The 17,121-nt window shown below is 43.6% G+C and overlaps 1 protein-coding gene across 1 annotated transcript in view; it reads right to left on the reverse strand.

Moving 5' to 3' along the window:
* Positions 1 to 17,121, reverse strand: part of LOC147692123 (peptidoglycan recognition protein 1-like) — a 196,176-nt gene that overhangs the window by 152,983 nt on the left and 26,072 nt on the right. The window contains exon 2 of the mRNA XM_086938421.1: positions 2,060 to 2,261. Coding sequence (XP_086794547.1) covers positions 2,060 to 2,261 — 202 coding nt within the window. The remainder of the gene's footprint in view (positions 1 to 2,059; positions 2,262 to 17,121) is intronic.

Here is a 17,121-nt window from a genome sequence, read left to right on the forward strand (position 1 = left end):
TACCAATTCGGTATTTCCCATTGATTCCTATGGGCCTGGAGGCCCATTGGAATGAATGTCAATTCCTGAATCGGTAATTACCGATTCGGTAAAGACCGAATCGGTAAATGATGATTCAGTAAATACCAAATTGTTAAATACCGATTCTTTATTTACCGAATCGGTGAAATAGGCTCCTACATAGGAATAGGCTTTTACCGGTCGGTAACGGCCGAATTCAGCCGTTACAGACTGGTAAAAGCCTACCTAAATCTAGCCCTTAGTCTTTAAAATAGTAGGCAGGTAATGATTTGAAACAATCTTCTTAACATATTCTATACAAGACACCATGTTATATAATTTATTGTAAAATGTTCCACTTAGCAATTGAGGAAAAACTTCCCGATAATCCTTTGATGATAGTAAAATTAAATATTGCAGAACAGCGGAGGTGTTCAACAGGATCTATGCCAGATTTTTAGGATATTATCCTAAGAAAACTTTTCATAGGATGAATGTAAGTGAAACTCAATTAAATAATCATTAGTAACCCTAAGGCTCTCATTAAAAGTTGGGTAGAATTGGGTAAGGTATTTACCAAAAGTGGAAATTAATATTACTTCATGGAGAGGTATTTACCACCTGTGGTAAATACCTCCGATTCCAAGTTTTCAACAAAACAATGACAGAAAAATGAGGCACAGCATGCAGAATCAATCGGTCTTTAACACACCAAATTCTACAAGCTTTGCCTTTTTTCCAGCCCTTTCTCCCCAATAAATTTTGACCAATCTGATCTGCAGGATTCTACTGGGTAAAGCTGTGAAGGTGTAATAATTATCATGAAACTAGTGTGTGACATCACTGCACAATCTCTTGTTTGAACAGGAATCCACATTTAAGCCTTATCTTGTAACCAGGGCCAAATATCTGACATTGATCCAGCTACTCTAGACCTACTGTCCCCAGCTGAAGTGTATCTGCCTTTGCACAACATTATATAGGTAGGAACTAGACTTTGCCTGAAAAATAAGGATCAACAAGGCTTGTCCTGAATCTAGAACAAGCGGCCAGGAAGTCATTTCTGAATTCAGTCTTTCTGAAGAAAATTAGTTGCAAATGTGTAGTATTATCATGTCATGGTATTTCTCCTATGTTACCCTTTCCCTAGCTGCCCAGCCTGTGTGTGTGTTCTGAGTGGAATGTTGGTGTGTGGTCTATGTGTAGAATGCCTGGGTGACTGGATGAGGAGTGACAGTTGGTGAGAGGGGCTGAGCAGCTAGCAGGCTGCTCCTGGTGGGGCTGTTGGTAATCACCTGTTAACCTACCTGTTAACCTACCTGTGAATAAACCTACAGCGTGGCCTGATCACTACAAAATGGTGCTTACATTTTTATGGCTCATAATTAGATAATTTCAATTGAATAGAGATAGTAAGTTGAAACTGGCAAATAACGTGTGCCTTTCAACCATGTGAATCTACCCCAAGGTGCTCAACAGTTATGCAACAATAGAGTAAGTCTTTATTGAACCAAGATGGTAGGATAGATTCCCATCCTCAATTTCAGAGCTTGATCTGTCAGTTCGGCCCTGTTTTCCAAATGGGCAACGGTTAAAAGCCAGCATTTTCAATGAAATGCACAGGCCAACTGGATTAAAGCACTGCATATTGTTCTGTTATGCCTAATCCCCCCTTTCCTCTTTAGTCTTATTTACCTGTTACCAGTATTGTATTATCAGCTGGCCTCCGACTCAACCTTGTTTTCTCACTTCTTCCACAAGTTTGTCTGCTGTCTCTGTACCCCCGTTCCATGCGTCCTACCCCATGCATCCCTATCGATACCCGCTTTACAGCACTACATTGTTAGCCCTCTAGGTTTGAGCTTTAAAAATACCAAAACATAGATATTAAACTTGGTTTTCTCTTTGGGGCGACCTTAAATATTGAAGGGTATTCTCTGCTGCTGCAGAGTCAGGCATCTTTTCCCTCTCTGCACACCATTCTGTCCTACTAGGGGTAGCTCATTATATGCATATACATTTAACCAGTCGTCACCCCATGAGCAGACACATCACTTACTTGTACCCAATGTCACACCAGTTCCGAGTATCCATGTGAAAGTCCTGGATGCCTTTTATTGTCTTGGTGCTTTCAATTGGCATGAAGCATCTGTTGCCGGCTGTGTGATGAATGACCACGTAAGTAAGGGGTGTAGCAAGGGCAGTCTGGGATCTTGGTGCACGTGCCCCCCACTGGTGACGAGGTATTATGTTAAGCAATACTAGAAAGGAAGAAGGACAAACAAATGGGAGTCATAGATCTTGAAATGGAGTCTGTCAATGCTATAGATATTGCATCTCAGTGCTTAATTTGGGCTGGTGGTCTCCGGTGCTCGGCATCTATTCGCCAACGCTGGCAATCATGGCAGAGCACAAAATGGTGGCACTGTTCATCTAGGTTGGAGATAAGCACAGCAAAAGTTGTTTATCAATTCAATACATGTTATAAATGACTAATACCTGCCGCCCAAGCAGTTCTTGTAGCTTTGGGGACCTGGAACAGTCTGAATTGTCACACTTATAGGAGTTTGACAGTTAGCAGTTGTGTTGGTATTGCCATTGGCAGTAGTGTTGGCGACAATGGGTATTGCAAGCTGCAGTTGCTTACTGATGAGGCCCTGACACTTATTACTTTACAAATTAAGCACTGTTACATCTCAACTGCCATGTCTCATCCAGAACCACAATGACCTCTTGTAGTTAACCAAGCCACACTTAATGACCTTCTGTAACCCAGCAGCGTCACAGCCAGCGACCTTGATATCCGTGACCTTTGCTTTGTTTATTTATTTCGCATGGAGTATTTATAGTACAGAAGTAGTTCAAATGGGCAGTGTAGTGCTTTAAATAGCAGTCAGAATTATGATACTTTCAGTCACATGCATCAACCTTCTTTGCGAGCGCAAACAGTGCGAATCGCAAAATTCAGCCATTTCTGCCCTTAAAAAGGGTTTCTGCGATGCATAAACTGTAAGGCTCTCGCAATTTAAGAAATCGCAATTTATTGCGATTTCTTAAATTGCAATTGCATTTAAGGAATCGCAAATTGTGATTCGAACCCAACGACTCAAGGAAGGAGTAGAAGGACGCAAACCCCGATTCACAGGCCCAAAATTAACAAAAAGTGAATCAGACAAACGGAAAGGAGCAACCCGTTCCAAATGGATCAGAAGAGCCCGCCGAACATCCAAAGAGTGCAGCCGCACCTCGGACTCAGACACTGGAGAGCCAAAAAAAGGAAGGAAGAATCAACTCCTGATCCCGGTGGAACTGAGAATCCACTTTAGGACGACAGGAAAGGAGAGACCTCAAAATAATCCTGTCCTCAAAAATCAGACAAAAAGGATGCTTGGAAGAGAGTGCGCCCAGCTCACCCAAGCGTCGAGCTGAGGAAATGGCCACCAAAAAGAAGGTCTTGAAGGACAAATGACGCAGATCCACAGAAAGCAAGGGCTCGAAGGGAGGGGACATCAGAGCGTCCAAGACCAGAGACAGATCCCAGGTGGAAAAATGCCGCAGAGGGACAGGGAGAACATTACCCAAACCCTTAAAAAGGCGACCAACCAACTTATGCGGATCAGAGAGATTGCCCCAAGAGCTCTGGAACGCCCTAATCGCAGCCCACTGCAAACGAAGGGAAGAAACCTTCAAGCCCAAAGCAGCACCCTCCTGGACAAAAAGCATCACCTCAAACAAAGAAGAGGAAGTAGGGTCCAAACCCCGGTCATGACACCACCAACTGAAAGAACGCCAATGTCTCAGGTAAGACTTGTTGGTAGAAGGGCGCCTAGCCACCTGCAGAGTAGAGGCCAAGCCAGCTGGAACACCCTTACTCAGCAAACCTAAGCGTTCAACCTCCAAGCCGCTAAGCGCATTCTGACCAGAACATCCCTCTGCAACACCGGGAACACCAACGGGGACGGAGACAGAGGCAGTAACCATTCCAGCTCCAACCTCATCTCCACCAGGAGAGGACACCAGGAGGCATGAGGCCAAGCCGGAGCCACCAGAATCACCGGAGCCCCAAGGAACGGACCCGAAGCAGGAAGCGGAGAAGAAGAGGGAAAGGAGGAAAGGCATACAGAAGCCCACGAGGCCAAGGGCAAGAGAGAGCATCCACCGCCCAGGCCGAACCCTCCCGGCTGTGGGACACAAATTGGGCCACCAAGGCATTGCCCCGGCAAGCAAAGAGGTCCACCACCGGAACACCCCAAAGCCTCGTCAGAGCCACAAACAACTCCTGACGGAGGCAGAAATCCACAGAGGACAGGATGGCCCTGCTGAGAGCATCCTCCAGGGAATTGGACACCCCCCGAATGTGAATAGCCGAGAGAGCCACAACATGAGAGTCCGCCCAACCGAACAAGTGAGACGCCACCAGAGACGAGGACCTCGTCCCCCCCTGCCTGTTCACGTAAGCCATGGCAGTGACATTGTCCATCCGAAACAGAACAACTGAACCCAGCAGAAACCCGGGAGAAGGCCAACAGGGCCAGACGGACAGCCTCCTACTCCCTCCAATTCGATGACCTCCTGCCCTGAGAGGGGGTCCAGAAGCCCCTGGTCCGATGAACCCCCAGCCAGCCCTCCACCTGAGAGGCAGGCATCCGTGGTAACCACCACGGGAGCCGGAGGAGAGAGAGAGACCCCTTTCAGAAGATGATCCCGAACCAACCACCAACCCAGAGCCGACAGGATCATAGGGGACATCAGAATCGGGGAAGAGAGGGGGAGGCAATGGGGAGACCAATGCGCCAGAACATGAGCCATCAGAGTGTGTAAATGAAACCGGGCCCATGGAACCAGAAAGACCGTGGCCGCCATGTCCCCCTGCACCTGGAGCCAACGACCTGCCACCTGAACCGGACCGGACAGAAGAGACAGAATGTGGGATTGAATCTTGACCACCTGAGCCTCGGGCAGAGTAACAACCCCCAAATCCGTTCGAAATCGAGCCCCAATGAAGAGACGGTCCTGGGACGGAACAAGGAAGGATTTACCCATATTGATAAGAAAGCCGTGCCCCCTCAAAACGGCCAGGACCACCTCCATGTGACTGAGAGCCAACCGGAATGAGGGAGCATGGACCAACCAATTGTCCAGGTAAGGATGGAGAAATATCCCCTGGGTGTGGACCAAAGCAACCAAGGGAGCCAGAAGCTTGGTGAAGACATGCGGAGCGGACTTCAGCCCGGATGGCAAAACCGCAAACTGGAAGTGTGAGTCGCTGATCGCAAAACGCAAAAATTTCTGATGACAGCGAGCCACCGGAACATGGAGATATGCATCCTGCAGATCGATAGAAGTCATGAAGTCCCGGATCCCCACCAAAGGAATGATGGACTGTAAGGTCACCATTTTGAAGGGAACGGTCCGAACCCAACTATTCACCCTATTGAGGTCCAGAACAGGCCGGAATCCCCCTGAGACCTTCTGTACCAGAAACAAAATGGAATAACAACCCTGACCACGCTGAGCCAGGGGGACAGGGACGATAGCTCTATTCTCCAGAATATCCCGAACACCACCCAGAAGTGCCATTCGTTTCACCAGGGACTTGGGGACAGGAGTTCGAATGGTGTCCCAGCCTAGAGGAATCGCGACAAAGTCGATAGCATAACCTCTCCTGACAACACTCAACACCCAGCGATCCGTCACATCCAGATTCCAAGCCTTCAGGAAAAACAACAGTCTGCCGCCCACAGGTCTCAAGGTGGCCACTCCATCATTGTCAGGACTTCCGCTTGAAGGCATCCGACGGACCCCTGGGACCGGCACAGTAGCAGCCTTCTTGGGCTGGAACTTACGCCGACGGTCCGAAAAGGCCCTAGAGGATTTTCTGGAAGATTGGAAAGAAGAGGCAGAGGAAGGCGCCGGATTCCAGATGCGGCGAGATCGAGATGCAGATGGATTGCCCTTGTAAGGCAGAGCATGTTTACGGTCCTTAAACGCCTTAGTGATCATACCGTCCAGCTGCTCACCAAAAAGCATCTTGCCATCAAAGGGGATCTTAAGGAGCGAGGACTTCCCCGAAGAATCCGCCTTCCAGTCCCGCATCTACAGGTTCCTCCGAGCCAGGACTAAGGAACCAGAAGTCATGGCAGAAGAATGAAGCACATCTAAAGACACATCAGCGAAGAGCTCAGCCTGTTTTCCATGTGGACAAGCAAGTCAGAGCAGTCCGACCCATCCTGGATAGCCGTGGCCAGTTTCCCAAAGTCAGACACCAACGACTGAGCCGCATAAGCAGAATAAATGCCAACACGCATGGACAAGTTACCAGCAGAGAAGGCCTTCTTCAGCACCCCATCCACCTTCTTATCCGTAGCATCAGCCGGAGAACAATCCTCAGGATTAATCGCCGTACGACCAATCAGGGTGGCCAACATGGCATCCACTTTGACAGAGTGAGGAAGAGAAATCTCCCCCTCCTCCAAGAAGTACAGCTTCTGTGAAAAACGAGGAACCGAGGAGCGCTCCAGATCGCACCATTCCCCAGAAATCAAGTCCTTGATGTGCCCATGACAAGGCATTGCGAGAACAGGGGCTTAACATACTGAGGAAAAATGTCATCCTACCCCTCAGGCGCAGAAAAGGGGGAAAACCCAAATTCTTCCTTATGTGCTGGAGAATCGCAGGGACCTCTTCCCTACGCAAAAACTTCCCAGAAGAGTTAGAGGGAAGGGCAGCACCAGAAAAAGGAGAGTCCTCAGAGGGAGAGTCCACCGGACCCTCCGCAGGACGAGAAGACTTGCGCTTGGCAGGAACCCTGGACTCCAGAGCGCGCGCCACAGCCGCCTCAATCATGGCCTGGACTTCAGAAGCAGAAAGCAGGGCCGCAGAGTCCACCGGACCCTGGGACCTCATCCGAAGAGCAGGAATTGGCACATTATTGTTAGAGAAGGAGGAGGACAAAACATGCCTGCGCTTGGAAGCACGCTTCGACATAATGAATTCAGTAAAAGCAGAAGGCACAGCGCAAGCAGCATAAATAGGGAGGAGGTCAGTAGCAGGAACCAACCAACAGGCAGGAAAACGCACAAAATCCAATAAAAAAGGAGAGAAAAGCCGCCCCCCCCGAAACACAGAAAACCAATCAAAAAACCAATGAAAAACGATAAAAAAACGGCCCCATACGAGGCCCTTACTTTGTCCAGAAGAGCAGAAACAGCCAGCTGAGGAAGCCACATGAAATCCTCCTGCCGCCGCCTCCCAGTCCGGCCTCTAACCCGGAAAGACAGCCCCAGCCACACAGGGCCAGTGACCCAGTCATCCGGACCCACCCACTCCACCGGTAAGGGAGCACCGCAAGCCACAGACACGGTGAGGGAAGGCACAGTGCTGCCCAGGCCGGCACCGCCAGGCCCTGCAGGCCGAATAAAACACGTGAGAAAAGCCCCCCCGGAGCCCCAACCACGAAGGAATTCATCCAGAAGAAAATAAACGAAGAAAGAAGACCGCAGCACTGCAAATGGCCAGCGCGTGGTACGCACGTCTCAACAGGTAAGACAAAGAAAAAACAGGAGGTTTGAGGGGGATGGGGGCTATTTATAGCCCCTCCGTGATAAAATCATGTGGTATGGGTGTCGGGTGAGGCAGGCTTGCCTCGACTACGTAAGGAATGGAAGCGAGGGAGGAACGATGAGGTAATGGAAAAAGATAACACAAAATCCATTGATGTTAAAAACTGTACAAGGTTTCAAAACGAAGTTTGTGGAGCAACCACTACAGCTAAAGGAACTAAGAGAATTAGGTTTAACAAAGGTGCAAAAATCTGTAGTGGATTCAGAGATAGATTCCATGATACAAAAAGATGCAATAAAACATAAAGAGGAAAGTGCCAGGAATTATGTGAGTACTCCCTTTTTCATAGAGAAAAAAGACAAAGGATGAAGACTGGTAATACATATGATGGATTTAAAGACATATTTGGTGTACAGACATTTCAAGATAGAGGGAATCCATTGATTGAGAGATATGTTATTGAAAGAATATTGGTTAGTTAAGTTAGAAGTGAAGGATACATATTTCACAATTCCTATGGAGAAGAAAAGTTAGAAGCTTTTGCATCTCAGATGGAGGAAGCAGTTGTATCAGTTTCAATGCCTACTTTTTGGCTTGTCTCCCACTCTGTGGTGCTTCGCGAAAGTGATGAGGGTAGACATGGGTTATTTAAGAGAGAGAGGTGTACGGTTAATAGCGTACTTAGAAGACATATTGATAATGACCCATGGTTTTGAAGAATTGAAGAAAGAGTTGTTTTTAGTGAGAAACTTCTTGGAGAAATCGTTTTTTTTATAAGCAAGAAATGGATAATATCACCTTCATAAAAGATGGTTTTTGGGATTCCAGATAGATACAATAGAGGTTAAGTTACAACTTCCAGAGAGGAAAGGGAAAATGATAAGGAAGGAAATTCTGCATGTTATGAGGAAGGACAAGTTGTCAATATGGGATTTAGCTTGGATGGTAGGATTGTTTGTTATCATCTTCAATTTAGGCAACTTTCCCAGGTCCTTTGCATTTTTTATGCATTTCAGGGAGTAAAAGGAGATGCTTTGAGGAAAGGTCTGTGGTTTTGAGACAGAGTAATGCTAAATCACAAAGTGGCTACACAATATGGAAGCATGAGATACTCGGGCCATTTTTGGATGTGTACCAGACTTCGTATTAAAAACAGATGCCAGCTTGAGAGGCTGGGGGCATGGTTAGGAGAGAAACAGACAGGTGGCTTATGAACAAAAACGGAGAGGATAAAGCACATACATTGTTTGGATTCAACAACAGGATTATATACTTTGAAATGCTTCTGGGAAATTTTGAAAGTTCAAACAGTTTTGATGAAGATGGACAATATGTCAGCTGTAGCCTATAACAATCAACAAGGAGGGAGCAGATCTCGTGTTTTGTCAGAGTTGTCGAATGATTTTTGGAATTTTTGTTTGGAACATAAGATACAAGTGAAAGCAGAGTACATACCAGGGTAATTGATAACAGATTGGAATTCACTGAAAGTAAGGGAAGCTGGACCAGTGGTATTTCAGGAAAATAGGAAAAAATCGGGGTCCTATGGAGATGGAGACAGCCCCAGCCACACAGGGCCGGTGACCCAGTCATCCGGACCCACCCACTCCACCGGTAAGGGAGCACCGCAAGCCACAGACACGGTGAGGGAAGGCACAGTGCTGCCCAGGCCGGCACCGCCAGGCCCTGCAGGCCGAATAAAACACGTGAGAAAAGCCCCCCCGGAGCCCCAACCACGAAGGAATTCATGCAGAAGAAAATAAACGAAGAAAGAAGACCGCAGCACTGAAAATGGCCAGCGCGTGGTACGCACGTCTCAACAGGTAAGACAAAGAAAAAACAGAAGGTTTGAGGGGGATGGGGGCTATTTATAGCCCCTCCGTGATAAAATCATGTGGTATGGGTGTCGGGTGAGGCAGGCTTGCCTCGACTACGTAAGGAATGGAAGCGAGGGAGGAACGATGAGGTAATGGAAAAAGATAACACAAAATCCATTGATGTTAAAAACTGTACAAGGTTTCAAAACGAAGTTTGTGGAGCAACCACTACAGCTAAAGGAACTAAGAGAATTAGGTTTAACAAAGGTGCAAAAATCTGTAGTGGATTCAGAGATAGATTCCATGATACAAAAAGATGCAATAAAACATAAAGAGGAAAGTGCCAGGAATTATGTGAGTACTCCCTTTTTCATAGAGAAAAAAGACAAAGGATGAAGACTGGTAATACATATGATGGATTTAAAGACATATTTGGTGTACAGACATTTCAAGATAGAGGGAATCCATTGATTGAGAGATATGTTATTGAAAGATTATTGGTTAGTTAAGTTAGAAGTGAAGGATACATATTTCACAATTCCTATGGAGAAGAAAAGTTAGAAGCTTTTGCATCTCAGATGGAGGAAGCAGTTGTATCAGTTTCAATGCCTACTTTTTGGCTTGTCTCCCACTCTGTGGTGCTTCGCGAAAGTGATGAGGGTAGACATGGGTTATTTAAGAGAGAGAGGTGTACGGTTAATAGCGTACTTAGAAGACATATTGATAATGACCCATGGTTTTGAAGAATTGAAGAAAGAGTTGTTTTTAGTGAGAAACTTCTTGGAGAAATCGTTTTTTTTATAAGCAAGAAATGGATAATATCACCTTCATAAAAGATGGTTTTTGGGATTCCAGATAGATACAATAGAGGTTAAGTTACAACTTCCAGAGAGGAAAGGGAAAATGATAAGGAAGGAAATTCTGCATGTTTTGAGGAAGGACAAGTTGTCAATATGGGATTTAGCTTGGATGGTAGGATTGTTTGTTATCATCTTCAATTTAGGCAACTTTCCCTGGTCCTTTGCATTTTTTATGCATTTCAGGGAGTAAAAGGAGATGCTTTGAGGAAAGGTCTGTGGTTTTGAGACAGAGTAATGCTAAATCACAAAGTGGCTACACAATATGGAAGCATGAGATACTCGGGCCATTTTTGGATGTGTACCAGACTTCGTATTAAAAACAGATGCCAGCTTGAGAGGCTGGGGGCATGGTTAGGAGAGCAACAGACAGGTGGCTTATGAACAAAAACGGAGAGGATAAAGCACATGCATTGTTTGGATTCAACAACAGGATTATATACTTTGAAATGCTTCTGGGAAATTTTGAAAGTTCAAACAGTTTTGATGAAGATGGACAATATGTCAGCTGTAGCCTATAACAATCAACAAGGAGGGAGCAGATCTCGTGTTTTGTCAGAGTTGTCGAATGATTTTTGGAATTTTTGTTTGGAACATAAGATACAAGTGAAAGCAGAGTACATACCAGGGTAATTGATAACAGATTGGAATTCACTGAAAGTAAGGGAAGCTGGACCAGTGGTATTTCAGGAAAATAGGAAAAAATCGGGGTCCTATGGAGATGGATCTTTTTGCAAGCAGATTGACATTTCAATTAGAGAAATATTTCAGCTAGATACCAGATACGGGAGCATTTGCAGTGGGAGAGCCTGTGCCTTTCTTCCATTAGAAATTATTCAAAGCATTTGTTGTAAGGTGAGAACAGAGGAATGCCAGTTAGTGTCGGTAACATCATTTTGTGTGTCTCAGGTGTGGTTTTCATCAGAGGTGAAATTGGCATGCACAGTAATTTTTATGATTCCAGTCCAGCAATGGAAGGTTTGCTGAGGAACAGAGAGGAGAAGAGCATCATTTAGTGCAGGACAAAGGGTTGAAACTTCTTGTGTGGAAAGTGTCAGGATATCTTGAATGTTTCAAGAGATTTTTAAGTAGGGCTGTTGACTTGCTCGAGGAGTCTTGGGCACCAGGAACAAGGAGACAATACAAGGGAATTTGGAGAGTTTGGGATTTTTGGTGTATGGAGAGGAGTTTGGATCCAATGGATGCTCCTATCGGAGAGGTAGTTAATTTTCTGGTTGAGCAATTTGAAAAAGATTTGAGTTACAGAACTATGAATTGTTATAGATCAGCAATTTCAGCTGGACATGTTCAAGTGGATGGAAAATCCACTATGAAGAAACACTACGGTGTATAGCGTTTCAAAGAGTATGAGGTTGAGAAGATCACCTAGAGCAAGGTATGATGTTTTATGGGATGTGAATATGGTATTGTTCCTATCTTAGTCTTGACCAGAAAATAGATATTTGGGTTTGAAAAAACTTTCAGCAAAATTAGCAACTTTGCTATGTTTGATATCTTGTAGAAAGCTATCAAATGTTAAAGCAATAGACGTGAGTAACACACTTTATGGGTCAAATGGAGTATATTTTGAAATCTGGAAAAGAACAAAGACTATGTCTGAGTCAATCTTTTATCCAAGTTTTCTTAAATGTAAGAAGTTATGTGTTGTAGAATGCTTAAATGCACATGAGAACAGAATGTCGGAATACAGAAGAAATAGGGAGAATCAATTATTGACTCCTCTGGCTCTACAATTACTGGAAGATGTTAATAGATTTTCACCTCTTAACTATCTTAGTATCTCTTCATATATGATGATACATCTTCTGCACATGTCGATCTTTACTTTTATTATCACTTATCTAAAATATCAACAAGGTGCTTAGGCTGCTGGAAAACATTTTTTTCGTCTATTCTTTCCTTTTTTTTTTTTTTTTAAACAATTTTTATTGTAAACAGACTGACAAAAAAAAGAAAAGAAATGAACAATACATATATATGTCCAGGACATGGAAAATATTAAGAGAAAATTATTAAAATATACAAATCAAATACATAAGAAATAAGAAGTACTGAAGGTAACACCAAAAAATCATATACATACACATTCATAAAGCAACGGGAAAAAGTAGCTAATATATTTCATAATGAGTCAAATAAAGATAAGGCTTGACAAGGTCATATCAAGTCAAACAACAGGTTCCCCATTTTCTTTCAAATTTGACCAAAGAGCGTCCACCCCTTGTATTTGCTAAGGCAAGTTCCATGGAATATATTTCCATTACTAGAGCCCACCAGTCCCAAACAGTAGGTGGGTCAGTAGCAATCCAGGCTCTTGCAATAGTTAGTTTAACACAAGAAATTAGTATAGTAGGAGATTGAGGGGTTAGAGAAGTATTACAATCTAACAGAATTAAAGAAGCAGAGAGCATGGGCAGCCCAATCTTCTTAAGTCTACATGTATCTTGAACCTTATCCCAAAAAGTCTTAAGCTAGGGGCAAGAGAATAGCATGTGTACTAGATTAGCAGCTACTTCTGAGCATTTAGGGCATTTTGTACGATCTGTGAAGTCAGGATTAGGGGACCACCTAGAGATTCTTGCCGGAGTGTAATAGAGCATACATGTTGTTCTAAACTGCTGTAGCCTGAGGCTGGAAGATCTAACTAACTTATTAATATTAGACAGCGAGTTCTCTATTTGCTTCTTGGTGACGTTCAGGCCAAGTTGGGCCCCCCATTTTTCCATTAGTTTAGACAAGTCATTTGTTTTATATTTTACGAGTAGTTTATACGCCCCACTAATGACTGATTTGTTTTTTTTAGAATATAACCCGGTCCATATGTCACATTCTGTAATATTTTGAATCTTTTTTTTATTAATTAAAAAATCATGAATCTGTAAATACTTATATCTGGCATATTCTGGTAAGTCGTATGTTGTTTTAAGCGTACTAAAGTCAGCAAACCCCTGTGGGCCATATAAATCGGCCAGAGTATTAATTCCCTTCTCGGCCCATATGTTATTAGTGTTGTCGGCAAATACACTTGGAAGACCTGGGTTGCCCCAAAGTGGTAGCTTTGGTTGGAAAAATGAAGTCCTACTATAAGTCAGTATGTTTTTCCATATCTTTACAATATCCCTGGCCGTCTTGAACCTTACCCTCTTGAAATAGTTAGGGTCATTTACTCTAAACAAAAACATGTTTGACTCTTGTTTCAGCATAAATTGATGAAAAAAAGTGCTTTCCCCTTTATGAAATAAAGAACATAATCGTAAGACAAATGAAGACCAAAAGTACAACTTAAAATCTGGAAAATTAAGCCCTCCCTCGTTCGTGGTGTTTTTCACGTGTTTCAATGATCTTCTTGCTTTTTTGTAGCCCCAGATAAAGCTATTAAAGATACCATCTAATTGTTGAACAAAACGGTTATTCAGTGCTAGCGGGATCGATCGAAATAGGTATAAGAATTTAGGTAATACCTTCATTTTAATAAGATTAATTCTGCCGATAATATTCAGGGGTAACCTATGCCATTTCTTTAAAATTAAAGCCGTGGATTTGATTAATTCGTTGTAGTTGATATGATTTATTTCTTGTATTTTGGCCGTAATCTTAGCACCAAGATAAGTAGCTACCTTGCAGATCTCTGGGGTGGCCGTAGATGGTGAGTAATTGGCAATAACTTGAGTCTTTTGTATATTAAGCCTGTATCCAGACACTTTCCCAAATTTAGTAGCTTCTAATTTAATTCCTCTTAGAGCCTGATTTATATTGTGTGTATAAACGGCAATATCTTCAGCGTAAGCGGTCAGTTTAAGCTCTTTTAAGCCAGAGCTGAAAGGGACAATCAGGTTTTGATAATTGAGAGCCATTAAAAAAGGTTCTAAAGAAAGAGCAAATAAAAGAGGTGAGAGAGGGCAGCCTTGGCGTGTACCACGCAGAATTGGGAAATCTGAGGAAATTAAACCGTTATAGCTAGTACAGGCAATGGGGTTATTATATAGAGCCTGTATCCCCCTCAGAAACTTTCCCCTAAACCCTATTTTTGACAGCGCACTCCAGAGATAGTTCCACCCCACTCAATCAAATGCTTTTTCAGCATCTAATAAGATCATGCCTAATGAGGTGGACTCTATCTCTGTTATGTTATGTTATGTTATCCGGATTTATTAAGCGCACAGATGCCCCAGCAAAGGGGCGTCTGGGCGTCTCTGCGACGTCGAACGCCGTAATAGCCATGTTTACATGTGAGGTGGTATCTCTCCCAAAAATAAAGCTGTGCTGTTGTGTGTTAACTAGTTGGGGCATAACAGATGCCAGTCTAAGTGCAAGTATTTTAGCAAAAAGTTTAGCGTCAGTATTAATCAATGAGATTGGTCGGTATGACCCCATCTCTTCTTTTGGCTTATCCTTTTTTAGAAAAAATATTATTTTCGCCTTATTCCATGATTTAGGTGCATTTCCATACGTTCCTACTGACTGCATACCTTCTAATAATAGTAAGTCTAGTTCAGGCAGACAGGCCTTGTATAACTCTAATGGGATGGTATCTTCCCCTGCTGCTTTGCCTCCGGGCAAGGAATTGATAGCCTGGGGCAACTCTGTCATTGTTAGATCGTCAGACAAAAAGACGAGATCTGGCCTGTCATCATACCTCGGTGTATATTTATCTAGATAATCCCGTATAAGATCAGAATCCGGTTGATTTTCTGGGGTATATAGAGTTTTGTAGAAGCTAGCAAATTGCTCTAGCACTTCCTGTGGATTATTATAAATGTTGTTATCTGACCCCCGGATGTTGGAAATTAAAGAGCCTGCTCTGGCTTCCGCCACTTTATAAGCCAGAATACGGCCAATTTTGTCCCCTCCCTCATATTGGGCTATTTTATATTTGTGGATATTGGCACTGTATTTCCGGTAGAGATCTTTCTTTGCCTCATTTTTTAATTTACTAAGTTTAAGATTAATATCCATACAGGTTGGTAAATTATGTCGTAGTGCTAGAGCTAATTGCTCTTCTTGGTTAATTATTTGCAGTGTTACCCGCGCTTGACTTTGTTTAAGTTCGGCATTTTGCCTAAGCACATAGGCCTGTGTAAAGCCCCTGATACTTGCCTTGCAAGCATCCCATACTATATGACATGAGGCCGAGTTCTTGTTGATGCTAATAAATTCAGTAAGATGGGCTTTCAGTTGCGAAATATAAGATTGATCTGAAATAAGATATCTAGGAAAGGAAAACATTCTAAAAGGGGCTACACTATGTGGTATGGAAAATGATATGATTATGGCATTGTGATCGGATGAAATACGAGGGCAGAGGGTCATGGAGCAAGTTTTTAATATATTATCGCTGACTAAGGCCATGTCCAATCTGGAGCATAGTTTGTGGGGTGCCGAATAATAGGTATACCCAGGTCGTTTTGTGTAAAGGTGTCGCCAGGCGTCTTTGATGTTATGTAAGCGACAGATATCCAATATAGCTGCCCTCGTCTTATGCATCCGTTGATGGCTATTTGATCTGGTTGTATCCAATTTATAATCCATAATGCAATTAAAATCACCCATAATTATAAGTTCCCCTGCCCAGTCCAACAGTTTAATGTTCAGTTGATCGAAGACCCTTGGTTCGTCTATGTTTGAACCGTATACCACACACAGTACAAATATATTGTTTTCATACTTAAGCTGGACTATTGCCCATCTGCCATCTTTATCATGAGCAGTCTGCATCACTTCTGACCTAACTCGTCGATCTTTAAGTATAGCCACCCCTCTTACTGACGTACCGGCAGAAGAGCAAACCATGATTTCATATCCTAATTGATTAAGATGTGTTTCTGATAGTAAACAAAAATGTGGCTTATATAATTTCAACTCTTCGGAGACCAAAGATCTTTTGCCTTTACTATTCAGACCCGCTATATTCCAGGCTAGGCATTTTATTTCATGCATTAGAAATTAACAGATACATCGGTCCCTGCTCCCAGAAGCCAATTAGTCGTTTGTAGTTGTATATATTAAAAAGCAGAGAAGGTAGCAAAAACATTATAAATTCTTGATTCCACAAACAAATAATACAACATCTGATGTACTTCTCATTAATACCAAAACATCCGTGTCTAGTCCATCTTCGAACAAATCCTTGTCAGCCTGTGAACTGATTTTTACTATTCTCCCCTCACCCACCCCCCACCCAACATGACCTGCGGAGAAGGTCCCCCCCTTTACCCCCCCTGGTACCTACCCCAGCCGGGGAGGAACCGCCCTTCAGCTTCAGCTGCCGTTGGTGAGGCAGCTCGTGTAGAGGATCGTCCCAGCAGGCTCCCCGCCCCTCCTTCCCTATAGTAAGCCATAATAGACCTACGCCTATTCTGATTGCTTCATCAAAAAGGGCTAGAAAGACTAGAGAGATTCCCTAAATAACCCTTCTGTAAATTTAATTTAACTTTTGTCAGAGTTTATATTGGCTAGAAAAGCTTCGGCCTCCTTGAGATCGTTAAGATAATGTGTGCGCCCATTCTTGATAACTTTAAGGCGTGCTGGCTCTTGGAGAAATATCTGGGCGCCACAAGCTTTAATGGGGTCAATCAATTTTCGGAGATGCCACCGCCTATCCATAGTTTCCTTACTTAAGTCTGAGCGAGTGAAAAGCGACATCTCCCCAACCAAGATTGGTGAGTTAGGACGTGCTCTCTGCCAAACAGCCTGAAGTAAAAGAAAATTCCCAAAATAAATTATAAATGGACGGGGAAACTGTGAGTCTTTGTTTCTCTGAAATAGTGGCAAATGATGGGCCCGTTGTATCTGTGAATCCCAGTCCCAATCGGCCAAGTCGGGTAAAGCCTTCTGGAGTATACCAACAATATAGGCCCTTGGAT

This window comes from Lissotriton vulgaris, chromosome 9 (assembly GCF_964263255.1).
Source record: "Lissotriton vulgaris chromosome 9, aLisVul1.2, whole genome shotgun sequence".
Classification (NCBI taxonomy): domain Eukaryota; kingdom Metazoa; phylum Chordata; class Amphibia; order Caudata; family Salamandridae; genus Lissotriton; species Lissotriton vulgaris.